General features: G+C 41.7%; 1 protein-coding gene across 8 annotated transcripts; it reads right to left on the bottom strand.

Annotated features, from left to right (window-relative positions):
* Positions 1 to 2,947: 2,947 nt before the first annotated feature.
* SERAC1 (serine active site containing 1) lies at positions 2,948 to 26,567 on the bottom strand. 8 transcript variants are annotated; one of them, XM_028723782.2, is made up of 17 exons: positions 26,484 to 26,560; positions 23,929 to 24,020; positions 22,279 to 22,315; positions 20,537 to 20,673; positions 19,934 to 20,023; positions 18,981 to 19,112; positions 17,307 to 17,428; positions 16,092 to 16,220; positions 15,292 to 15,405; positions 14,965 to 15,127; positions 13,736 to 13,886; positions 11,725 to 11,866; positions 11,152 to 11,252; positions 9,867 to 9,964; positions 7,440 to 7,622; positions 6,777 to 6,920; positions 2,948 to 4,898 (listed from the first exon to the last, which is right to left on the bottom strand). In XM_028723782.2, the coding sequence occupies exons 1-17, from the start codon at positions 26,489 to 26,491 to the stop codon at positions 4,762 to 4,764; spliced, it is 1,980 nt and encodes a 659-aa protein (XP_028579615.2). In that variant the 5' UTR covers positions 26,492 to 26,560; the 3' UTR covers positions 2,948 to 4,761. The 8 variants fall into 8 exon arrangements, with proteins under 8 accessions (XP_028579615.2, XP_028579614.2, XP_028579616.2 ...); XM_028723781.2 differs by having other exon boundaries at positions 26,405 to 26,558; XM_028723783.2 differs by having other exon boundaries at positions 26,409 to 26,534.
* Positions 26,568 to 26,635: the final 68 nt, after the last annotated feature.

Here is a 26,635-nt window from a genome sequence, read left to right as displayed (position 1 = left end):
AATAAGAAGCAACATTGATGGGCTTAAAAGTTGTCTTGTGCTTAAGCACTCCATTTCACCAAAAGGGATCACTAGTATTCTCAAAGCACTGGGCAGTTAAGCAGCCATGCACACAGCCTACTTCTGCTCAGGTACATTTCTGGATCAGGACTTAGAACAGAAATGCTACTGCAGTGGTGGGAAACATCCTGCTCTTGGACCCAATTAGGCTTGCCAGGCGATGCCATTTGGTTCACAAGTCACACCACCTGCCTGATGTCATGTGTGATGCCTCCTTGCCACATATGGCTCACAGCAGGCAGGGGAGACGAGGATCCAGCCCACCAGCCAGCTCCAGTTCCCAACCCCTTTTCTACTTTCCACCTATCCTTTTCATTCTCGACACTTAGCAAAAGGTAGGATTTCAAGAGGCTATTTTGAGTGTCCCACACAAATGAAAGGTGGGTGGGGACAAATGACAATCTTCAGCTTAACTCCTGCGGAACGTGTTACGAAACCCCTCACCCTTCCTCTTTAATGAAGAAATTAAAAAGTTATCACTGGATATTTATGGCGACATTTCAACATAAAACATGAATGCCTATTTAAAAAAGGAGCATGGTTTATAAGTTAGTGCCAATATTCTCTGCAACAAAGATAATTTAACAGCTTTGTGGCAGCTCATTTGCATGATAATAAAAGCATTAGAAGGAAAACCAATTTAAGTCGATTTATAAATTGCAAATAAAAGTTATTTTTATTACACTACTTGAAGAAGTGAAGTATCTGGCCTTTGGCACTATATCCTATAACAGGCTCACTGGTGAGCTATCTCATTAAAATTAGATCTTGCCAGTAGCGTCCTCTGTGCAATCAATTGCAGTTCACGCTGCTCAGTCTGAACAAATACAAAGAAAAAAAAACAAGTATTGGTATAATAATAAAAAAGCTGTCAAGTGGCTTGACTGTTTTTAAAATGTTTTTTGATGGGAAATCAGAACTTTGATTTCCAGACTAAAAATTGTGCTTAAGGATACAACTCTAGAAACACGTACAGAGAACTGTGTCTAAATAAATCCACATACATTCTCACAGCTGATAAGAGACACAATATTTCAATAATTCATGGCATAGGAGAGGAAGACTGAATTTCGGTTTCATGGTTGTTCCTCATCAAGGCGTTTTGTTACCCATTATACAGTTTAGGACAAGGTCACATGTTTATTTGTCCACTCATCACCTGCGTCATGTCAAAGTGAAGTATCATAAACAAATCACAAGTCAGTTAGACACAATACTTTCTACAGATTTGGTGTAAAAGGTGTTCCACGTGACAGTTTTCACAGCTTATCAGCCATCAAGCATTAAGCAACCATGTGATGAGCGATTAAATGATGTACATACACATGTGAGCTAGGCCTTAGTTTTAACATTTTATCAGGACTGCAAAACAGAGTAGGAAGAGAGCATGGCAAGTTATTGCCCCTTACCTCTCCAAATTTCTTCAGCCACTCATCTTTCAAAAAGGATGCCACAGCACAGCGCTCCCTTCCTGCCCTGCAGAGCACATGGAAAGAGAACACTCGATCCCACATAACAAGATGTGAGCTGAATGGTTAAGCTTAGTGGTCCCACAGCACTAAGACTGGAGATAAGCCTCTACTGATGCTTTTTACTATTAAGTAGCAAGGAGAGGCTCGTCTCCCATCTTAGTGCTGTCGTGTGAGGAAATCCCTTATCTCTGATCTGAGCACTTAACGCTAATAGAGATAGGTGCAGATATCTGTCATATGACTGATGGGTGGCCATGGATTGCCCCAAATGGTCTCACAGACTAAATTCAGAAGCCTGGTGGGTTCAATTAGGCCCATGGGGCAGAGGGTCCTCTCTGCTAGCTTAACCAAAGGCTGGAGGGTAAGGGAATGGAGAACAAATCCCCCCCCCCCGAGATCTGTAAGCTACTGGCTCATGTGACAGGAAGAAGTCAGCATTTGGTTGACTAGCACAAATTATTGTTATACACCACAACCACTGTACATTCATCTTCATGGAAATGACTACAGCAAAAATTCACGTGCTCTTCTTAGCTCATATGCTATGCTACTCATAGATGGTTGATTTGTGTGTGTGTCTTAAAAAGTAGCACCAAGTTATACGTGAATTTTGCTTCAGAGGCTAGGACCCGAACCAATGTCTTCAAGTTACAAGCAAGAAGATTCCGACTAAACATCAGGAAGAGCTTTCTGATGGCAAGAGCTGTTGGACAGTGGAACAGACTCCCTTCAAATGATGGTAGACTCTCCTTCCTTGGAGGTTTTTAAGCAGAGGGTGGACGGCCATCTGCTATGGATGCTTTAGTTGAGATTCCTGCATTGCAGAGGGCTGGAGTAGATGACCCTTGGAGTCTTGTTCTTAAAGACTGTTTGACAGAAGTTTTAGCTAACTAATTTATGAATTTTATAGGCTATTAAAGGCACGGGAGCAGGGCTAGAAGTTGGCAACCCCAACAGCCAGCTTCACTGTGCTCAGTAAGCACTTTAAGCTGATTCTTGGGGTAGAGGTGAATGGATGTTTGGCAGTCTCTGCTATGGCAGCTTGAACTCTCAAACCCAGTGGCAGACATGAGCCTTTCCAGGCAGCCTCCTTTGGCCTGCACTTGGTCAGGCTCTGACCTACTTAGTTTCCAAAATGAAATGACACCATGCACCGTCAAGTGGTTAGCGAGGCTTGGTTAAGAGTTTTGTGAGAGTTAAGAGTGCAGCTGTGTTTTATACTCGTTACCTTTAAGCCAAGAGTGAGGAACCTGCAATCCTACAGGTGATTTGGATTCAGGCAGGATTAGGAATGATGAGAGGTTCACAAGTTTCCCATGTTTGTCTTAGGTGTATTATGTTACAATTGCAAGTAATTGCTTAATATAAAATACATTAACTTTTAAGCAGCTTTAAAAGTTTAGCATCTCCAAACATTAAAATTGTTTTGGTTTTATTTGAAAATGCCCAAACACAGATACCACACGAATTATATTTACAGTATAAACCACATGTGATTAATTTAAGGGGAGAAGGGGAACATGGCCTGCTTCAAACAGCTCCAACATTATAGATAAAACATTTTCTGTGCAAGGCAATACTACAGTAGCTTGTTTCTAATAAAGAGCTCCCCCATTCTGCCTTGTAGGCAGATTTTTTTGATACATACAAAATGGCTCTATTCAGATATCAGTCAAACCATGTTTAAGGAAGCTTAGATAAGGTTTGCCACCATGTTCAAACCACAGTTTGTTATAGGAGCAGGCAAATCAATAAAGTGGGTTTGTGCTAATTATGGTTTGGCATGCTTTCTGGTTAGACCATTCATAATAATGGATTTTACTTCACCTCCAGAGCAGCTAACATGAAAATGCTAAGCAGATGGACTATAGAACAACACATCTCCACACTAGAAATTTCTATATTGTGTAGTGCTATCAAACCATGGTTTGGCATGTCTGAATTGGGCCACTGAGGGTTGATCAAAACATCAGTTCTTAGACTGGAATAACTGTTAAATAACTGTGTCTGAAATACTTAAAAGGCATTTATTCAAAGGGAATAATTCTTCCCTTTTGCAGTGCTTGGCATTCTGAATATTACAGTATAGAATTGGCTGAGCTGTTCAGATGATGTAGGCCTTAAGTTTGTGTCCATTGAGTTTTAGAATGCATGTGGCAAACACATTCTATGCTACCACAATGACAGTGAAGGTTTAGAAAGCTATCTGCATTAATTCAGCCTTTCATGCAGGAGAAATCAATGATTTAAAAGTTTGGTTCCTTCCCACAACACTCTGATTTAACATGACTAGAGAAAAGGCCATCGCAATGGGAATAATAAAATGAACTAGTCCTTAAAAGAAATTCTGGTGTATGCTTCATTGGAAGTTAGTTCCACTGAGCTCAAGAGGGCTTTCTCTGAAATAAGCGAACACAGGATTGCAGCAACTGAAGTGTTTCCCCTGCTTCCAAAACAAATGCAGTAGAAAATCTGCACTCTGAGGGATATTCTTGCTTCTCCTGGGCAAGCAGATGCAAAGGGCACAGTCTAGCTTTGCAGGTTTAGATGTCACTATACATTTTTCTCTATTATTTACAGACAGCACTAGGTCTTTCTTTATCACACCAATTTGCCTAATAAGAAATCATACCATAAAACTGGCATTTCTGTTGCTGATGGGTAATCGCGTGTCCTTACGGTGTACTATGTCAGCCCATTTACTCCTCACAGTACACCCACACATTATGTTTCAGCATGTGCTCAACCCCAAACCAGCAAGTACATGGGTCTGGCTAAAACGAATCTATGAAAAATGCAGCCTGGGTCTGCACAGCAGGGCTCTAACAGGCAGCAGCAAGCAGGGTCATCTCTTTCAAGGGAAGAAGGGTCACTTTCGGGTAAAAAGGCCATTTCATGTACTGGACTGTAAAGAACCCATTACAAGCTCAGGCAAGAAGTGCTTTCAACTCAAGTAGCAAACAGGACTTTTCCCGTATGCTTCCACCAGGTAAAGTATACAGCGATAAAGGCAAAGGGAACCATGGATTTTCTCTGTGAGATGTACGGAAGTGCATCTACGCACTTTCATATCCTAGATACACGCCAAGGTCAGCAGTTAGAGGAGTAGTTAAAAAGCAATTGACAGCAAAAAAAAACATTGTGCTGTACCTGTCAATTCTGCCCCTGTTTCAGTCCAAGAATGTGTTAGGAATTACATCAAAGAAGCAAAGCTCTGGTGCGCAGTTCCTCAGTTTCCCACCTTTCTTTCTAAAGAATCTCGAATAAACTTTAGTGTGCATTGGTAGAGGAAAGAGTCCTTGTTCTTCGGTTTGCAAATATTCAAGTGGCTGACATCTACAGGAATGAGTTCTCCTATGCCTAAATCTGGGAAAAAACAAAAAACAAAAGTCAGCACCAATGAATGTCAAGGAAAAGACACAAATGATACACAGCAGCACCCATCTTGTGATACTGGTGGAGACACACTTTCCTATTTGCTAGGTGGGGACAACCAGTCATGCTTCTATCGTGTGTGCCAACAATTATCTATGGATCATAGCTAAGCAAAAATTTTGAGGGAGCAAATAATTTACCTTGGAACCAGGTTTTAAATGGTGCAGGCTTGTAAGTTAGGTCTTCCATTAAAAGAACAAAAGCCCTGGGACAGAAAGAGCACCTTAAAATGTATGTTAGTCACAGTAATCCATGCGCTAGCCACAGAAGGTATAGTGAGCAAGCGTCTGTCATTGACTCTGCTCATATTGATCCAGAGCAGACCCCAATGTACAGTTAGCAGAGTAAAGCACAAATATGTTGCAGGATTCCCGATAGACCAGAGGCAATTTCATCCAGCAGAGTTTACTACTGAAGGCAAATGAGCATGTCGGTCACAAATTCATACATCTTCAGGATCGGAACACTCCATAAGAAATCCAGTTGCAGCAGACTTAACTTAAACTTACAATAAGACTAAGATCTTAACACCTAGAATACTATATACAGAATACCAAACTAAAAAGAAAGAGAGACAGAAAGTGAAATTCAGGCTCCTTCTGGCCTATTATTATAGACCTTGACATAAAGAGATACAGTGGTACCCTGGGTTAGATGCTTCGGGTTACAGACTTCGCTAACCCAGAAATAGTACCTCGGGTTAAGAACTTTGCTTCAGGATGAGAACAGAAATTGCATGGCGGCAGCGGGAGGCCCCATTAGCTAAAGTGGTACCTCAGGTTAAGAACGGACCTCCGGAATGAATTAAGTTCTTAACCTGAGGTACCACTGTAATAGAACCAGTTTAAACCAGCTGTTCAGCTTCTCTGAAGGAATAACCCAAACATCAGGAACCTCCTGCCTGTTTCCAGGCAGAATAGAAACTTGCTTGTTAGCTAGAAACTTCCGGCTTGCATCAGCTTGGATCACACAGAGCAGAACCCTCTTGAATTAATTAGAATAGGAAAGATCTCTACACTTTAATCCAATACTTTCTGTACCAAAAAAATGCAAATCTGACAGCTTCATATAGTCTTGGGGCTTTCTCTTGTCATTTCTGTTTCAGCTGTTGGGGTAGGGGGAGTTTTCCAGTTGCAAAGATTCAACCTTTTAAAACTTAGCCACATCCCTACCCTGCACCACAACTCTGCAATCCACCTCAGCCCATGAGCACAGTAAAATTCTCCCCACTTGCGCTCCCTAGCAACTGATATTCTGAGACTTACTGCCTGAGATACCGGAAACAACACGGTAACTATCATCAATAGCAGCCACTGATACCTCTATTCCTATTACGTATGGCTGCTGAAGCTCTGTTTCATTCAATTACATTAAATAAATCCATGTACAGTGATACCTCGGAAGTTGAACGGAATCCGTTCCGGAAGTCCATTTGACTTCCAAAATGTTTGGAAACCAAGTCGCAGCTTCCAATTGGCTGCAGGAAGCTCCTGGAATGCATGGAAACTGTGGCTCCAACTTTTTTACTGTGCTACTGAAAGTGTTCATATAAATTTATGCCCACAGCACTTTAACTGCAAGCAATGTGTAATGAGCAAGAGAGGAAGAAGTTGGGAGAAGGGTTTCTGAGGGTGGCTGATCCAGCCTTATACCAGAAAGACGTCAATCATTAATTTATCTGAAACACTGGTTTTTTATACCACCTTTTCTATCTGCATCCATTTCTGGATGTTTCTATCACAGAACTCGCATGGCTATATCTCGCCAGATCAATATGTTTTTAAAAAGGGAATGCTGAGAATATCACACCTGCAGATTCCACTGGTACTACATGCAGGCTCAGAACTCTGCTGACTCGCGTTGGCATTGTTTCTGCAAAACTCAATACAGGAAGTTTCTTATCCTTGGCAAATGAGAGAAAGTCATCGTTCAGTACTTTAAGGTCAGGAGAATCTAGGGGAACAAGAAAGAAAATTAAATGCATATTTCTGATTGTGTTTGCATGCAGCATTTTCCTATGAAAGGTGCACTTGGAATAACTAGATTTGAGTTCAGACAGGAACATCTGCTGTCAAGCCCTGCTTCTGAGGGATTAGTATTAGCATGGCACATGCAAGCAACACAGTCTTAGACAGCGTGCCATTTACAGATCACTGTACAGTTCCCTTTCGCTTTTCAGTCAGGTTTGCAATATCCATATTCTCTCTGTGTTGTGAACTCTTTCCATTGAACTTTCTTCAAGAAGGCTTTGGGGTCTTGAGCAGTTGTCCTTTCACTGAAGTTTTACTTTTATTGTTACTTTATAGTTGTCTAAATGGTTTTAATTTATTGTTAGCTGCTTTGAGCTCAACTGAGGAAATGCGGGGAATAAGCACCACAAATAAATACATTCCTGAGTGAGGTAAAAACAATGCAAATGGATTGTGAGCATGCAAACACTCTAAATATTAAATTACTGCAACCAAAGCATACCTTTGCTGAGTTCCTTAACGCCCACAGAGGGGAAAAGCAGAAATCTAACAGTTTTTGAGTATTCAGCCAACCTGGAGCCGTGATGCGGAACGCTATAAAACACAATTCCCTGGGTGTTGTTTACAATGGAATCCATATCAGAGTCCTTGGAAGCATCCAGAAGCATCTTCTTGACTAGGAGACCTGACAAGAAAATATATTTATAAAGTAGGACCAGTGCAAGAATGATGCTTAAATTAACGTACAAAACATCCTATTTCTCCTTCATCTGTTAGATGTGCTCCTTGAAGATTAAAATGCAGAAAAGCACTAATACATTCTGCCAGTTAGGAAGATATGGTAATATACTAAATAAATACTAAATAAGAGCAATGTAATCTTATTATCGTTAATGCCAGCTAGCAATGGTTTTTTGTTGCCGTGTTTTGATTTATTTATTTTTTAAAAACCCTCCTTTCTATTTACAAATAAAAATGGGGGGGGCACTTGCTCCTTTTTAGTGAAGTTTTACTTTTACCTCAAAGGTTTGTTAGCCAACCACTACTATCATCCTGGTATACTCATTATGTCAGAGAAAAGATGTGTATTGCTAAAAACCACTGCTTTTTTGCATTTCCACCAATGTAACATTCAATTAAAAGAGTCAAATCCCTACACTTAACATGCAGTTTTCAATTCCCTAATTTAGTTTCCTCAGAATCTCTTCAAGGAAAATAGTTGAGATCCCACTACTGGAGAATATTCTGGAGAATATATGAGGTAACTATCAAGGGATTGAATAAGACAGTAAATTCTTAAAGAGCTTACATTGTTTAAAAAACAAGCTGCTATATTATTCTACTACTGGGAAAAGTGAATTCTTGAACAACACTGATAAAAAACCCAAATATATTCTATGCAGCCCCTAACCAATCACCCTGTAGAACAGCAGAGAATTTAAGAACTTATTGTTGGTTTTTATGGACATTAACTGTATATATGCCCTGTGGTTTCGTGTGTTTTTTTGCACCAACTGGAAGTTGGATATTACTCAAAATCTGAAGAATGGTTTTGTGAAAATTAACAATATGTGGTCTTATTGCCTATCTAAACTTTCTACATGTTGATGACTTGATCATTGCCAGAACAATCTCTTCAAATAAAGGTTAAAGACAAGGTGCAGCAACTGCAAAGGTGCAGCCTGTGGCAACATCCCATGTGAGGTTACCACAGCCAACCCAGGACACCATGCCCAATCAGCCAGCATTATTACACTGACAACAGTCGCCACACGTAGGGAGGCAAACATATTATTATTATTAATTAAATTTGTACACCGCCCTATACCCACAGGTCTTTTATAAAGAGATTGCAGTTGACAGGCAAAATGGTGAGCTAAAGTAACTATTGGCAGGTAATGTCAAGGTAGATGTATATCCAAATGATTGTATGCCAATGCAGAGACATGATGTCAGCACATGGCATATTGGGAGCATATCCATCCTAGCAGGGCTCAGCAGAACAATTCCTCATCTGGGGTCCCCGCTAGCTGCCATTTTGGCTCTCTGAGGGAGACGCGACTAGTCTCCCTCTTACAAGCAGGCACACCCAGTGGCAATGATATAATGGGCTGAGAGCTAAATGGATTCTGAGTCCCGATCAGCTTGAATCCTACCCATAACATCACTGTTGCTAGGTAACCCCACTCACAAGCATGAGGGGAAATACAAGGCCGGCAGCTGTGGCAGCCCCACCAGAGCCCCAAGTAAGGGGGTGGTCAGTGCTGGGAGACCACCATGCCATTCTGCCCACAACCCGCGCCCCACCCTAAAACCCATGGAACTGGGCCTGCCAACCTAGCTTTCCATTTGTACAGATGAGACAATCAGGTCCAAAACTGAAATTCGACGAATGGCACAGGAAAAAGCCTCCACTGTCTGTGCACCAACCACATGCATGTCAGGAAAATTGCTGTTGGTCCTCCAGTTCATGATACCACCTCCTGTGGCAGTTCTTGCGAAACGTATATAGTCTTTCATGGTCCTCAAATAGAAGCAATCTTTTTACACCCAGTTAACATTATGGATGGACATGTCAGCCTATTTCTGGTTCATGCCATTTTTGTAAAGTATCTATCTATGAATAGGTATTTAAATACCTATTTTTGAAAGTAATTTCTCACAGAACATGCACTCCTATATATATATTTTATCACACACTTCTAAATATGTTTTATCCTAAAAATGCAAATTTTAAAAAGAACATTGCAAAATTGGGGGAAATGTGAAATCCGAAGCATAATTATAACATAGTTTAGGGTGATGTGGATCAGGTCAGTTCACAAAGGTCAAATTCCTCAAGCACCCCTAGTTAACATGGTTGAAATACATGAAATTGCAGAACAGTGTGATTTAAAGAAAAAATTAAATAAGGATTCAATGGACTTGCCTCCCATGCTGTGTGACAGCCATACAAGAGGTCTATCTCCAACACCAGCAGCTCGCAGTTTCTTGAGAAGCTCAGTGCTCTTGTAGGAAAGAGACTCCCTGCAAATCAAGGAGAGAGAACCAAGTAGCAGATGCAAAGGCAGTGGCTTTTAAACCCTGTTCTGGGAAACACTGGACAGCCAAGGAAGCTTGCAAGGGCTCCTCAATCAGGTCAGTACTGGTGAGCAAGCTTTACTGAGAAACAACTTCTGCACCACCTACAGTCATGGGAGAGGGTTGGGTGTTTTCTAGGCCAAGCAGGGCAATACTGAGACCCAAAAGGGTCCTTTGGCAGATGCACAAATAGCTGGTGTGGAAAAAGTTTACTGAGAATAGTACGTTTCAAAACCACTGCAGTTATTAAAAAGCAAAAATAGATTCAATGCATTCCAGTTAGGTTGTGCATGCTGACTGCAAGCAGCTACTTAATGCCCCTTTCCAATCAGCATGGATGCTAAAGAGATTCTGGGTGCAATTCTGCACACAGCTGAGGCTGTTAAAATCCCACTGAGGTCTATGGAATTTATGCAGCCTAGCTGTGCGCAGGATTGCAGCCAGAGTTGACCCAAATATTCAATTAGGCCTTTTTAGTTAAAACTTCAAGAAATCTATGGGGACTTGTTCCAAAGCAGAAGAGCACACTAAATTCTAGAATTCAGCAGGGTCCTTAGATGTCGTCTCAAGGGTCCTTGGCAGCATTACAGATTCATTCCTTTAAAGCTGGCATGCTTATAAATAGCAATGCAAACTTTCCAGAACTGCTTGTGAATTTATACCGACAGTTCACCTTAGTCTTAAGGTCACGGGATTTGCTGTGCATGCAGTTATGATTAGAATTATTATTATTTTTTGCAGATTTCACCAAAGCTGGTGTTTTAAAACCGTCAAGGACAATCAAAACTGGGTTTAGAGTAACTGTGCCTCCTGTGGCACTTGAGGGAGGGGGCACAGCTCAGTGACAGAGGACAGACTGTGCATACAGAAGGACTCAGGCTCAGACCCTTGGCATTTCTGGTTTAAAAAACTATCTCAGGGAGCAAGCTGGGAACTCTGTTGCAAGCCATTACAGAGTTGCTGATCACTGGAATAGAGAACCCCAAGCAAAATGGACCAGTGATATGACTGGGTATAAGGCAGCTTCATACGTGCCAAAGGATGGCCCAGGCAATTCTGCGAAACTGGAGCTTACAAAACATGATCAATTATTTTCTACTTTCCACCTCATTTGTGTGTCCTCCATTTTTTACCTGTAGCTGTCCACGGGACATTTTGCTCTCCAGTCACTCAGATGTGTATCATACTCCACAGATATAATTCTAAGTGACGGGCAGTCAGATGCCAACCATGTCTACATTGAGAATACAGGAAAACAAGACAGAATATTGGATTCACAAAAGTTATTGGGTTTCAGGCACTGAAATCAAAACTAGTCATCTATTTTAAAGACAGACAGTGAATTGGAAGAGTAAAGTATGGTCATAGAGCATGCTGTTTTGAAACTGAAGCTTCTTTCTGAAGTAGTTTGCTGGACGTCTTATAATCTGAACTCATTTTTCTTTTAAAAAACATTAATTCTGTGTTAGCATACAAGATATCCCCACCACAGTACAACCCCCCCCCCAAAAAAAAAAACCGTGTTGGCATTTTCACTCCAGGCCACAGCACTGTTGTCATTCTGGATGGTTGGTTAGTTATATGTGCCGCTAAATCTTTGCATGGGCACCTCTCAGGTGGGCGCCACTGCCATTATAGGAGAACAAGGGAAGCTTTCAAGGTAAATTCTGCCACTTCTTTACATAGAAAAATAGCACTGCCCATACCTTTGGCCAACACTCTGTGTAATCGTCTTCCGTATCCACTTCCTTCTCAGCAGCAGGCTGCTCTATGTCCTGTTGCCGCCATGTTTTAAATGCTGCTCCCAAAAGACCATGAACGAAAAGGACATCAGCTTTAATGGGCTCACTGGTAGTGGAAATAAGAAGTTGCAAAAGGGAGTATGCATTACTAGAAGCCGGCATCCAAAGAACTGCTACCAAATCACATGTACTGGTTAGAGTTTTGGACCAACAGCTGGGAGACCGCGGTTCAAATCTCCACACAGTCATGAAGCTTACAGTCACTCGCTCTTAACCTAACCTACCTCACAGAGCTGTTGTGAAGGTAAAATGGGCAGAAGCAAAATGTATTTTGGGGCCCTCAGTGGGGCCTTATGGTTGACACAGTTGCAATGCTGTAGCAATAGAAAAGGCCATAATTGAAGAATTCTCCCATTATAATCTAGAGCAGGGATGAATAACCTTTCACAGTTGGAGGACCGCATTCCTTTCTGGGAAACCTTCTGAGGGCCACATGCTAAAGCAGAGTAGCAATGTGAATTTTACCTTTGTACAGTCAGCTAGTTTCTACATTGATGGAGCCCTACAGATTCTAGGCTTAGAAGACACTTCTTTTGAGCCGCATGGTATTTTGATTAACCACCCCACTACTCCTATCTTCACCCCTCACCCTCCACAGTAAACAATCCCAGGCCGATTTTAAGTGTTGTGAAGCTTCTTTGCCCCTTCTGGGTTCACTTTTTCCCCTCCTCTGCCTTTTTCTTCAAAAGTCTTCTTCTGTGCCATTCTTTCAGCCTCTGGGCTCCCTGTCACTGGCTTCTCTACAGCCTACATTTCCCAAAGCTGCACCGTATTATATAGCTCTACACTGCTCCCCAAAACAGCAAGCACTTGGTCCTTGGAAACAGCAGGGCAAATCTAGAAAATGTTAGCTAAGGTGGCAAACTCCTGACCTTAGTGTGATTTACATATGGTTAAGACTGTGTCTAATCTTCCTGAGTTTAAGGAAATTTAGGAATACCTAAAGTTTCTCTGTACTGGAGCCTGCTACTAAACCATTGCATTGCAGCACCTCTCTTTTCAATGAGACAAAGGAACTTTGTAACAACTGCAGGATGTATTCTACTAGGGGGAACATTTTCTGCCCCAAGATGGAGTAATACGGAACAATTTGGGCTGCAATCCTATATCCATTTCCTCTGGGGAAATCCGCCCTGAACTCAATGGGACTTGATTCCAAGTATATATGCATAGGATTGCACTCACACTAATATGTTTAGAGTTCTTTCTCACTCTATCCACCACTAGGTACTGCTCACCATCAGAGAAGCTATGAGGAATAAATGGTACGGGCAGTGTTGGCCCAAGACATTTTTGCACCTGAGGCAAACCACAAAATTGTGCTGATCCATCTGGAAAGAAGGATGAGTGAAGATCTACAACAGGAACAAGTGGGAAACAAATATATACATCAGGAGCAAGGGTGGGAGGAGACCAGCAGCATTTCCTATTTGCCAAGAGGCCACGGTAGAGGCAGCCTTGAAGAGGCAGGTCTGGCTTCCAAAGAAGTAGCAGCAGTGGGCAAGGCATTCTTTGGAGGCTGGATGCGATGCCCCTGTGGATCCTGCCATCTGAGGTGGTTTCCTCACCTTGCCTCACAGGGTACAGGGTAGTCATAAAGGTGGACATATTTTTTCCTAAGCCTTTCCAAAGCAGTGTTGTACATGTGCATGCTTGTTGCATGGGTACATGAGGTAGGGTCAAATGGAATAGCCGCACAGCAACTTTCTCCGGAGACAATTTCTCTTAGGTACCTTTCATACATGCCAATGTTCACCTACAAGCCACCATGTAAGGAGCAAGCATTTATGATCTGGCCCTGCGAGGAATCTATCCACAGAGAAACGGGTGAACTTTAGAATGGAGAGGCTTATTGTGAGTAATGAAGTGGTAGTAGTGGAGGAAGGAGGCAGTATATAGGAAGCTCTCTCCTTACTTTGTTCGATATTGTGGGTGCAAAAGATATACTCCTTCTGGATACTTCTCCTGCACCGTTTCCCTGTCTAGGTTGGCCAAGGCTCTTGCTGCATGGGAGGATTCCATGACACGTGGAGACTTCATCATATGAGCAAGTACAGAAACCCAACCTAGGATTGAATCAAGCAAGCATATGTATCATCACCTGTCACTGACCAAAAGGGCAATCCATTTATTAAACATTTTAAAAGGGAAACAAGTGCTGCTACTGTACAGTAGGAAACACACACACAAAAACACACACAGTGATTTTTGCAGTATGTTCTTTGACAGTTTCCATCAAGTTTGATAAGTTTCCTGGTTTCTAAAAGATAAAATTGTGATGCTCTGCTGGATATTGCTTCTCAAGCTCATCATTTAAAGGTGCAATGCAGGTGTTCTTATAAGAAAAAGTTCAATATGTCAAAGATTAATTGTGGTTAGTCTATATGTGCAGCAGAAATCACACAGTAAAGTTTATTTTTCTGGACTCAACAAGAGCAGTCTGCGAGAGGGGTTGCCTGTTCAAATATTTCCCTATTTTAAAAACTCTCCTTGCACTTTTAGAACTAGCATATCAGGGAAAAGGACCCAGCCTAGCCTTCCTCCAATATGCTACTTGTCTGCTTGCAGGGAAGCATTTGAACAAGCAGCCTTCTACCTGACACAGCCCACTGATGAAAATGCCTTACCAGTTGCAGTTCTTAAATCTATTTATTTTATTTTATTATTTCATATCCACATTTGATAAGAATGTAGGGAACTGCCCTACTTCTGGAATCACTGCAGTACTGGTGCATGGAGGGACCACCACCCTTTTCTAAACATCCATTTAATGTGCAGTTCTCAGAATGAGAATGCATCAGATATTCAACAGATAAGAATGGATAATCAGGCTGACTGTATAAATAGGCTCAAAGTGTTAAATAATAGAAGGAAACATGTCCCGTACATTAGTAGACTATACTTATGCATAATTATGTTCTTCCATTAAGGTTCATTCATAATCCAGCAATGAATTCCTTTCACCTCGGACCACTTGGCATATTATCTCAGACTACAGTCCTCTGCCCACTTACCTGGAGGCAAGCCCCACTGAACACAACAGAATAAAAAGCATCTGCGACTATTATAAAGAAAACGCTTCATGGTCCCATTTCTTTCATCGTTAATTCTCCATTTTTCAGAGACCATAAGCTTTGCTATTACCTGCACGAAATATAGATGAATGAAGCTGTTCATTAAGTGCCATGTTCCCAATTATGTGAATGATGCTCCTCTGTATTTTGGGGGAATCCTTGCGGATTTGGTATAGTTTTTGCAGCAGCTGAAGCCCCCCACTTGCTTCAATTTCATCACAATGACTAGGAATCTGAAATTAGGCAGGAAGTACTATCATGACTATCTTTAGCTGGCAAATAGTTTGTGACATGTTTTGTCTTCCATCCAGATAGAAATCATTATAGAAATTGCATCTAGGGAACAGGCATTTATTTGCAGAGGTTTAAGAAGGTGGTGGTGTTGCTACTGAATTACCTTGGAATGGTGCACTAAGGCTTGTAAGCAGAAGAGTTCCACAGCCTTTGAAGGGACAGTACTGAGACTTTCACAATAAGGAAGCCCATTTCCACCAAAACACCATAAGCCCCCCTGGAATAAAAAAATATATATATTCAGGAATGTATTTCAATTCATTTCAAAAAAGAGAAGTCAACGTTAAAAGCTTTCCTTACAACTAGGTTTGTAAAATTTGCATTTAAGGATTAGGCCATCTTGACGGGGCAAATGGAAGAGAGGTCCAACTTCCAGCCTCCATAAGATGTACTGGCTAATGCTTCCTGTTTATGCTAGCTAGGACTAGTTAGCAAGATAGCAAAACAGGCAGGCCAGCAGCACTGCAGAGCTTTCCTGCTATTAAGATTACCTCCCAAACAGGGAAATGAATTTCTGATAATTTTTTTCTTTAAAAAATAACCACCAGCCTTTATGTTATCCTGACTTTGTTTCTCAAGAAAAAAAATATATTTCCTTAAGAATGTTACTGTGTGTGTCAGGAGTCACCCAACGAGATGGATTCAAGGAATTTCCATTCCTAGAACATATTAAGAGCTGGAAATAATAGTGAGAAGAAAAAAGGCAAGCTAGCACAGAATGGTACATAAAATTTAGGAACTTACTGGCAGACAGAGTGGTTTTTTTAATGGTTTCACATATTAACTGGAAGACAGATTAGGTAAACACAGACATCAGGATAAAATTGTTCGGTCAAGCCTCTTCCACCTTCATTGGTAACTATTGTTCCATTTTTGTCAAAATATTTAGAGTTAGGAACACACCTTTCGTGCAGCGATGGTCTGGCTGCTTTCTCTTAAAGCCAATGATGTAAAATATTGTACACATGGGTCAAGATCTGTCTGAGGTAAAGCTGCCAGCAACAGCAGAAGTTCATCTTCTGAATAACAAGCCTGTAATGTAAACCAAAAACACCTGTCAACATCTCCCACAACAGCAGGCACCAGGAAATTATGTAAAAACACTGAACCGTGTGAAATGACCAGTTCACATCAGAAAAATGTAGTGCCTAACTGTTATTGAAGTTACTGCCCTAGATGTCATGGGTCTTAGTATCTTGGAAACTGCTTCCATATGTTTCATCTTGCCCTCCATAATATGCACAGCAAGGACCATCTAACAATAACAGCAATTTGAACTGACTTCCAGATGTGGTACAAGGATGAGGATTTCTCTAGATGTTTCTGCTCATTGCTACCTCTAGCCAAGGCTAGTTTAGAGAGACACATCCCAGCCTGCCTGGAAGAGCAGTCTGTCATGTAGTTCAGTTGTGCCCTAAGTCTTACAAAGTATAACTGTTTCCAGGACAGTTTGCAGACCCCAGTCTGAGCATCCAATAGTTGCCACTCCTCACCTTCTGCACTCATTCCAATTAATCTTTTATGTCACTGTGTTTTGTTCTTCGATCTTTCCCTTTCCTCCTATGGGCTGGATTCAACTGACTGCTCCTACTAACTGAGGCCTGAACAAGCTCCCCAAATTGGCTCGGGAGGGGAGAACCCCCAGAACAGCACACCAGAGGACAAGAGGGGAGATTGTTCCATCACGCAAGCAGCAATGTTCGTGCTTAGGGAGCAACCTCCTTTGTCATACATTGAATTCCTCCCTGTTTGCCTACAGACCAGTTCATTTCTGTGTCCCTGCCTCTACACTCCCAGGGATGGCATGGCTTGACATATCCCTGATCTCATCTCCTCTTCTCACTCTGTTCATTCCAGGCTGCACCATGACTCTGCCCCTTAAATCTAAGCCCTGATCTTGAAGTCACCATCAGCCATAGGGACTGGATAATGAAAGATACCTTCCTTAACTTAGGAAATGTCAAACCAACTCTTAATATTTCAAATTGTTGTTAATCCACATAGATGAAAATGTAAATCATTTATTATGTTAGACCAGCTATATGGGTCAACTCCTAGACACTAGATTTCAAAATACTTCTATGAAAAATGGTGAAGTCGGGATTTCATAATACGTACATCTTTTTGTTTTGGTAAAAGATGGGGTAGCAGGAAAAACCGCAGGTCAACATCTTTACTTCGAGCTAAACCAATAGTAGTTCTCTGATCACTTGCTTGGGCAGCTGTCCTGTACTGATAATCTGTATTAGAACAAATAGAGTTAGGACTTAAACAAAATTGAAATATTTCCCTTTGTTTATAAAGTTTTGTAAAGTCCATGCAAGTAAGCAAGCAATACAAATTTGCAATTAATAAACGCAAGTGAGGACATATTGTAATTCACAATGTATGGAGGAACAGAAAAGGGAGAGACTTTCCATGCTTCTGTTTGGAAAGGACTGTATGCACTAAGGTGTCAAACACATATAATTTTTTTTTTAAATCAATTTTTCAGGTTGAGGGAGGGGGAATGGCTGTAGCACTGATATGAAACCCTAGTGTCTGCATTTAGTTTTTTTAAACTTAGCTTGTCAATTTATAAATTTATACACCAGGTGCTCACATGAATGTTGATATAATCCTTAAAGCATTGGAGTTCAATGGGTAGGCTGTAGAGCCAAGTCAAAAGCTGGATATTCAGTGCTAGTTTTTTTCTAAGCAGATGGCAGACAACTAAAAATGTTCCTCTTCTTTTATATTTTTTAAAATGAAAATACAAATCACAGTTATTTAGTGCATTTATATTCTACCTTTTCCCCCAAGGAAATCAAGGTGGTACATACGGTTTCCCCACCACCACCACCATTTAATCCCCAAACCAATGCTGCAAGTTGGTTAGGCTGAGAGGCAGTGACTGACCCAAGGTCACCTAGTGAGCTTCATAACCAAGTAGGGATTTGGGTAATGCCTCAAGGTTGTTCATATTGTTGCACAACCATATTTGTTTGTTTAAGATTTCAAGAGCAAGATAGAGATTGATAAAATAAACAGCAGACAGAAGGATAAAGGATGATAGGTCTGGTAAATAATTCAGAAGTTGATCCCATGTTGAAGGGTGAGATTAAACAGGATGCCAAATATGAAAATGCTGCAGTGATTCTCCAGTATATAGGAAATCTATCCAATGTACACCCACTAGTGTGAGCATAACCCAAGTTAAATATTTACAAAATATGTACAAGTTAAGGTAAAGGTAAAGGTACCCCTGCCCGTACGGGCCAGTCGTGTCCGACTCTAGGGTTGTGCGCCCATCTCACTTAAGAGGCCGGGGGCCAGCGCTGTCCAGAGACACTTCCAGGTCACGTGGCCAGCGTGACGAAGCTGCTCTGGCGAGCCTGCACCAGCGCAGCACACGGAAACGCCGTTTACCTTCCCGCTATAAAGCGGTACCTATTTATCTACTTGCACTTAGGGGTACTTTCGAACTGCTAGGTTGGCAGGCGCTGGGACCGAGCAACGGGAGCGCACCCTGCCGCGGGGATTCGAACCGCCGACCTGACGATCGGCAAGTCCTAGGCGCTGAGGTTTTACCCACAGCGCCACCCGCGTCCCAATGTACAAGTTAAATATGTACAAAAACCCCTATTTTAAAAAACAAAATACTGAGATGCTCTCCTGCACAAATCTCCTTCACAGGAGAACTTTATCTTAGATTGTATTCCTATTCCTTAGCCTGTGGGCTCTTTCCACAGTAATAACTGTGATTTAAGGGCCACAAGTTAAAACACTAGCTTTCATAACAGAATACCTTACCATGCCAGTAGCAATTGGACGCTAATTCCTGCACAGCTTGTAATCGGACCATTTTATCTTCTGACTGGCTTCTTTTCACAAGGAGCCACAAGGCACACTCATGCTCATCTGCGTCAAAAGTACTGAAGCGTTCTTTACTCAAAAAATAAAATAAAAATCAAATGATTGCAGTTGTTCATTAAACTTTGCATTATCAGCAGAAAATGAAGATAACTTCTTCCAGAAGTGACATTTTAAAGCATATTATTCAACAGATGGAATCATTATTTCTACAATAGTATAATTATTATATATTTATTTAAACTGTGCCTTGCCCCCCTGACAGGGACTCAAGGCAGTTTACCAATAAAAATAAAAACAGTGCACAGGAATGAGCTGAAAGTGCAGTAGGACAGAAGAAATGGTTATGTATGCTGTATACTGATGAAACCATTATTGTGTAATTAATTATGCTCTGCATATAAGCTGTGCTTAAAAGTGTTCTAAGTGCAATATTCTGTACAACAATCCTGTTCAGCAAGTCAGTATTATAATCTGCATCAGGCTGTGATATAGTGGCTTGTGTTAAATCACCTAGTGGGTTGATGCCAGAGCTGCGACTGAAACTGGGACCTTTCTGGTTCACAGCTCTGCCATTATGTAGCTCTAAACCTGTTACCTTAAAATATAGTTATTCAGAGGCAGGCAGACCTAGCTGAGCTAGGGCAGAACTGAAAACACTCAATAAGCAGTCTACAGAACAGGAAAGGAAGGAACTGGGTTTGGAGTGAATGATGTAGGCAGAGCTAACAGGCAAGGCAGTAAGGAGGCTGGGCTTTATGCCTTCGCCATCATGATTGTCTTGTGAACTAGACAGGGCATTTCAATGGACACTGTCAGAGGCAAAGAGCAAAGTTAAATAGCTAAACCCAGGAATAACACTCTTAAGATATAGCAGATTTGATCAAACCTACCATCAAATGGTCTTCGGAAAATTCTAGCATTTGTTTCTAGTATTTTCCTTGCTGCTCTGTGAAGTTCTTTTCTCACTTGGTAAGTAATCCCTATTAAAAAACAACAAAAGTGCAGATTTAGTTAGGGTCATACAATACATAAAGGCTGCTGCCATATTAAGTGCATTTCTTATAGAGATAATGTCCTATTACAAACTCTCCCTCCCACACACATATTTCTTTGGGCTCCAATTATGACAAAACCTGCCAACCAGGAAAAACTGTACAATGGCACCAGGTGTATAGTGCTGCAGGCCAAGCACAATGGCTGGTTCCCAGGTATAACTGAGGATTAATGGGGCTTGGCTGCTTGCCCTGGCTTCTAGGAATGAATGTTCGTAACATCAGCAGCACTCTTAAGAGCTCTGCACATAGACTAAGAAAACTTCCAGTCAGAAGATGCATTTCTTCAGCCTAGGCAAAATCCTGGTGCTTGTGAAGTAAATTTTGCTACTAATCTCAGCACTGCAGTACTCTTTATTAAACATAGAATTCATGTTATTTCCCCCCTCTTTGTTCTCCACATTATTTCTTGAATAACATAAAAGCCCAATGGTCTCTTACCTTGATATTCACTGGGATCTAAAGAAACTGTTTGTAAATAAATGTAGGACTTCAGTTTTTCTTGCTGTACCACTTGGGTATCAAAAGAGAACAACTTCCTTAAAGCCAGAACTTCATATATAGCAAAGATGCAACCACTTTAAAAAGAAAGATATCATTTAAATATTAATACAAAAATTCAAAAATGACTTTTCTTAAGATGCAAATTGGAAGCATGTGTATGTATGGTTCTCTGAATTTTGAACATGATGGGCTGGTTCAGGCATACCGATCTGGTCCAATAAACCATGGTTTATCAGCCCAGGAAGAAGCTGTTGCCCATTCACTCCCTCCTCACCTCTCCCTGTTGTGCCCAGCTTTAGCAAAGTTAATTTGGTTTCTTAAACAAGTGTCCCTGTGACATTCAAATCCAGTAACTCAGATCATGGTTAGGAAAGGCCTGACCAGTGAACCATGCAGATGTGCAGCAGGCAGATTCATCTTGTGACATCCTAGCAGTTCTTTTACAGCAGTCTGGGAACTTTAGATGGATCATCTCCAACACAAATTTTAAAATATAGAAGACAAGATATCTGTTGTCAGCACTGAAGCCTGGAGCAGTACAAAAGAAGGCAAACTACCACCAAACCCACCACTTCCCCCTGCTTATTCCCAAGTCTGAGCAAACTTTGATTGAAGCAGTAACGTAAGTTCCTTTGGCAATAGGATTCACAGTATTCAGCTGCCAAACAGGGAGGCAAAGGAACAGTCACAAGGTTGAAGTACTTTGCACATGCCACTCAACTGCACAGTGAGTGTTCAATGCTTTTCACTGGAGTAAGCAACACACAGCTGACCTACTCCTAAAATGAGCATTAAAAGTGCAAGTTTGATTAATTTTTTAATGTCCATTTTGAACCTAGGAAGGTAAAAAATGCTAATGGCTAAGAAGCAAAGTGGAAAGTCAACAGGAAGTCTAAATCAATTGTTTTTCGCACTTTTAAGATTAGAAGGTACAATTTCCAAACAATGAATTACATGCAATATTCGACAATAATTTATCTCTTTAAAAAACTACATCTCCAGCATTGTATATTTGCTCATATTTTACTTCTGAAGTGGCCTTCATTGCTAAGTTGCCGAAGCCTATTTCACACATATTTTTAGATGAGGCTGAGATTCATAGTGTTTCTCACATGTTGGGGAACATCTGATGTGCCACAAGTAAGCATCTGCTCACACAGTGGGGTTCCTCTCCTCTCCCCTCACAGCCCACCAGTCTACCCCAGCAATTTGCTCTGGAGGGTCAAGGACTGGAGGGGAAGAAGAAAAACTAGAGGTCCTGTGATGCAACCATACTTCCATACCACAAGTGTGTGAACATCATGCAAACAGATGAAAAATTAATACAAAAGTTCATTGACATTACAGTGGTACCTCGAGTTACAAACGCTTCAGGTTACAAATGCTTCAGGTTACAAACTCCGCTAACCTTGGAAGAGCTACCTCGAGTTGAGAACTTTGCCCCAGGATGAGAACGGAAATCATGTGCCGGCGGCGCAGTGACAGCAAGAGGCCCCATTAGCAAAAGCACGCCTCTAGTTAAGAACAGTTTCAGGTTAAGAACGGACCTCCGAAACAAATTAAATTCGTATTTAGAGGTACCACTGTATTTTCCGGAGATACAGATACACACACACATATATCTACATTCATTTTTAAATCAGTGTTAACTATTTGGATGTTTGCACATTCAAACTTACCCTAGAATAAGTGAGCCAGTTAATTTTGCAATTTTCCCTTAAAAATAAAATAAAAATAAAAAAGTGTCACTGTATATGCAAAAAAGCAGGTTTTAAAATATTGAGTTATTCATCACATCATAAACAGTAATAAGATGGATCAATCCTTACAGTGCAATCCTAACCAGGTCAACTCAGAAATAGGTCCTACTGAATTCACTTGGGGTAACTCCCAGGTAAGTGGAGTTAAGTACAGCTAATTTAGGCTGCAGTCTTAGGCCCCAAGTCAATGTGAAAAGTTATGAACCAAGAGCAACTAACTTTCTCTGGCTCCAACCTAATGTAGATATAAGAACAGTGTTAAAGCTGCAGCTCTCATGATTATGTTTTACAATTGGCCTTAGAATGTGTTCTGTTATGATTCTGTATGTAACCATATTTTGCTTCTTCATGTTTAATAAATAAAACAAAAAGTTAAAAAATAAAGCTGCAATCTTACACATTTATCTGAAGGGTAAGTCACAATGAGGTTTGTACAAATCCTACAATCTTTGACACCTTTGCTTGGCAATAAAGCTCAAAGAACTCAATGAGACTTACTTCCACATAAACATGCATAGGATCTGGCTGGTAAAGTCATTTTTGTTTCCATTAGCAGAAGCAACTTCATTGCTTTTCATACAGACGTGCTCCTTCTACCATCATTTTGATAAGTTTAAAATTACTAATCATGATTAAAGGGATGCACCACCAGAAGCTACTTTCACTTAAACAGCATCAGTCGGGTACTTGGAGGATTAAGTTGTATTAAGGTGCTTAACTTTTACTGATGACTCTAATCAGCATTGTTCACCTTTTCCCCAGATGGCTATGGTTCAGCAGCATCTCAGAGACATGCAAGCTTATCCATCACTAGCATTAGGTTTCTGCATTAGAAAAGAATATTTAAGCTCCTCTGCATTTTAAAAATACTTTTTAATTCAGCAAGTCACAAATTATGAATTAGGATTCATCAGCTGATTGCAGTTGACCTATAAAGAAGTCACAAAACTGCTGGTAGGAGGCAGAACATGATGAAGAACATGATGAAGACTATGATAAGAGAATCTCAGAATTGTAGAGTCGGAAGGGATCACGATGGTCATCTAGTCGAATTATCAGATGTAGAACCAACAAACATGCCTGATCAAAGGCAAGATTCCCAGCCTCTACCACTGTAGCATACACAATGGAAAATATCCAATGACAAGTAGAAATGACAATGAAATATTACTTGTACTCATGGACATTTCTTATTTATTTAACAGGAACTAAAACTTATAAATGAAAAGTCAAAGCAGAAAAACTACAATGTAAGTTAAAATAAATAAAACCAGAAGCAGCAAAACCCTAATACAACAGAGCTAGAGGTACTAAAAGATCTTCAGATTAAAATGAATGGAAAATAAAAAAGTTCTTCACAAGTGCCAAAAAATACTGTAAAATAAAGGCTAGCCTCTTTCTTTGGAAAACCCCAACTGAAACAGAGCTGACTGTAGATAATGTATCATCTATTTGTTTTAAACAAGACCTTCCCGTAAAATGATGATCAGCCAATCTGGAAACAACTCATCAGTAAAAATAATGATTAATGTCTTTCCGTTAACCTAGTAATCATAGAATTGCACTTACGGATGTCTTTCCATGATTGATCAGTCTTCTGGGCTGAACCAAGAGTTCCTATCTTTCGACAACAAATCCCACAATAAGCAGCCAGTGACATTCTGTAAAAGTATGAAATGGTGATAAAGTTGTAAACCAAGAAAATCTTTAATAAAAATACATTAAAAAAAGAAATGGTGCCTTCTAACTGCACAATAGAAGGCTAGCAGCAAAAGTGCCTGTTTAGTGTCCCTTGAGATGGCATTCCACAGGTTTGGTGCAATAAATGGACCTCAGTGTCCATTCTGCCCGGACACTGAGGTCCAGCGCCGAGGGCCTTCTGGCAGTTCCCTCGCTGCAAGAAGCCGTTACAGGGAACCAGGCAGAGGGCCTTCTTGGTAGTGGCACTCACCCTGTGGAATGCCCTCCCACCAGATGTCAAAGAGAAAAATAACTACCAAACTTTTAGAAGACATCTAAAGGCAGCCCTGTTTAGGGAAGCTTTTAATGTTTAATAGGTTATTGTATTTTAGTGTTTTGTTGGAAGCCACCCAGAGTGGCTGGGGAAACCCAGCCAGATGGGCGGGATATAAATAATAAATTTATTATTATTATTATTATTATTATTATTATTATTATTATTATTATTATTACTGAGTAAATAATAATATCTTTTCTACGTACTGTTGCACACCAGCCCAATCTTCAAGCAGTGCAAGATTCCAGGGGTTCCAGGCACATGGTCAGGGCTCATGTTTCCTTTTGGAAATGAGGCACAGCAGAGACTGTGGTGTCTTTATGATACTGTATATGGTTTATTTACAGATATACACAACCTGAGCCTATCATGGAGGGGTTCACAGCATTAGCACCCCAAAAGGGTCTTGTTTCTCCCATAGTGGCAGCCTTGGATTCAAGCAGGAATCAAACATGGTGCTCTGACTCTCTCTGCAGCTTGCTGCTGTCCCTCTAGTTCAAATCACAGCCCCAAAACTCCAATTCAAATGCAGGTTTCCGTCCTCCTCATTATCTCTAAGTTGAAGAAGAGGCTCTACCTACAGTGCTACCTCAAGTTACAAACTCCGCTAACCTGGAAGAGTTACCTCGAGTTGAGAACTCTGCCCCAGGATGAGAACAGAAATTGTGTGCCAGCGGCACAGCGACAGCAAGAGGACCCATTAGCGAAAGCATGCCTCTAGTTAAGAACAGTTTCAGGTTAAGAACGGTCCTCCGGAACGAATTAAGTTCGTAACTCGAGGTACCACTGTACAGTGGTGCCCCGCAAGACAAATGCCTCGCAAGACAAAAAACCCGCTAGACGAAAGGGTTTTCTGTTTTTCGATGCGCTTCGCAATACGATTTTCCCTATGGGCTTGCTTCGCAAGACGGAAACGTCTTGCGAGTCTTGCAATTTTTTTCGCTCCCCCCCCCCTTTCTAAGCCGCTAATAGCCTTTTAGCTGCTAAGCCGCTAAACCTTTAATAGCCGCTAAGCCGCTAATAGCCTTTTAGCCGCTAAGCCTTTAATAGCCGCTAATAGCACTAATCCGCTAAGCCGCTAATAGGGTTGCTTCGCAAGACGAAAAAACCGCTAGACGAAGAGACTAGCGGAACGGATTATTTTCGTCTTGCAAGGCACCACTGTATTAGGTCTCTCCCACAGAGCCCCTTTTCTTTTGTTCTCTTAATGGCCCATCACCCAGACTATCACCTCAATGCAGGAAACTAGTCTGCTTTATATTCCAACACTTGCTTGGATCCAGTGGTTAGAACTCTCTTGCATGCAGCCGCCTCCTTCCCACCCATCCCATAACCCATAAAAAAGCCTTCACTGCAAATCTTAGTATTTAGGGAGGCACATGTGGGTGGGGATGGGCCTGTCTGTGCGTTTGCACGAGTGACTCAGTGAGAACGATGCAATCTGGAATGCACCACCCGCGACTGTTGCAAGCACGGCAGACAGCTAAAGAGCCCACCTGAAACTGATCGTGTGTCTATCTAAGCCAATTAAAGCACCCCTTACAAAAATGGCCTTTTGACTCCTAAAGCCATCGAAACCGCCTAAACGCGACGCTTCAGTAAAGTGGCTTATGTTATAACCGCGTTAACCTGCTCCGCAGCGACGGTTCCGGAGCAACACATCCAAGCCTGGCGGCTGTGGGAGCGATGACTAACTTCGAATTTATGAGTGACGACATTAAGGGAGGAGAAAGGTTTTAATTCGGAATGGAAGAGAAGCGTCTCTCCAAAGAGCCCTTCCATCCATGCAGGCACGTCTCCGTCGGAATGAAACCCCTAAGTGCAAAAGAGGGCGAGGGGAGCTTTACTCCCAAATGGAGGCGCATAGGGCTGAGGGCTTAGACGCCCCGCCAAAACGACGAAAAGCATTCGCCACCGCCCGAAAGAGGAGCAGAGGCAGGCAGGCAGGCGGGCCTGGGACCGGGGTAAAGCTGTGCTAAAGCCGCGTGTGACCTCCCCCAGCGCTAAGTCCGCCCCCCGCAGCCTCACCTGCCTTCCGGAGCGCCGGCTTCAGCACCGCATCCCCGCGGCCGCCCATGAGCTCCAGCCTCCTCGCGCCCCCGCCTACCTGCCCATCTGCCCATTCCCAGCTCTCAACGAACAGAGACGCTCTCGGCGCCGCCTACGCGCTCTGCGGTGGGCGCCGCGTCCGCCCACAGGCCCCCCCTCACGCACGCACGCACGCACGCAGCAGCCACCGCCGCCGGCAGATTCCAGCCA

This window comes from Podarcis muralis, chromosome 3 (assembly GCF_964188315.1).
Source record: "Podarcis muralis chromosome 3, rPodMur119.hap1.1, whole genome shotgun sequence".
Taxonomy (NCBI): Eukaryota; Metazoa; Chordata; class Lepidosauria; order Squamata; family Lacertidae; genus Podarcis; species Podarcis muralis.
The sequence above is the reverse complement of the archived record's forward strand: the minus strand, read 5'-3'. Positions and strand labels throughout refer to the sequence as shown.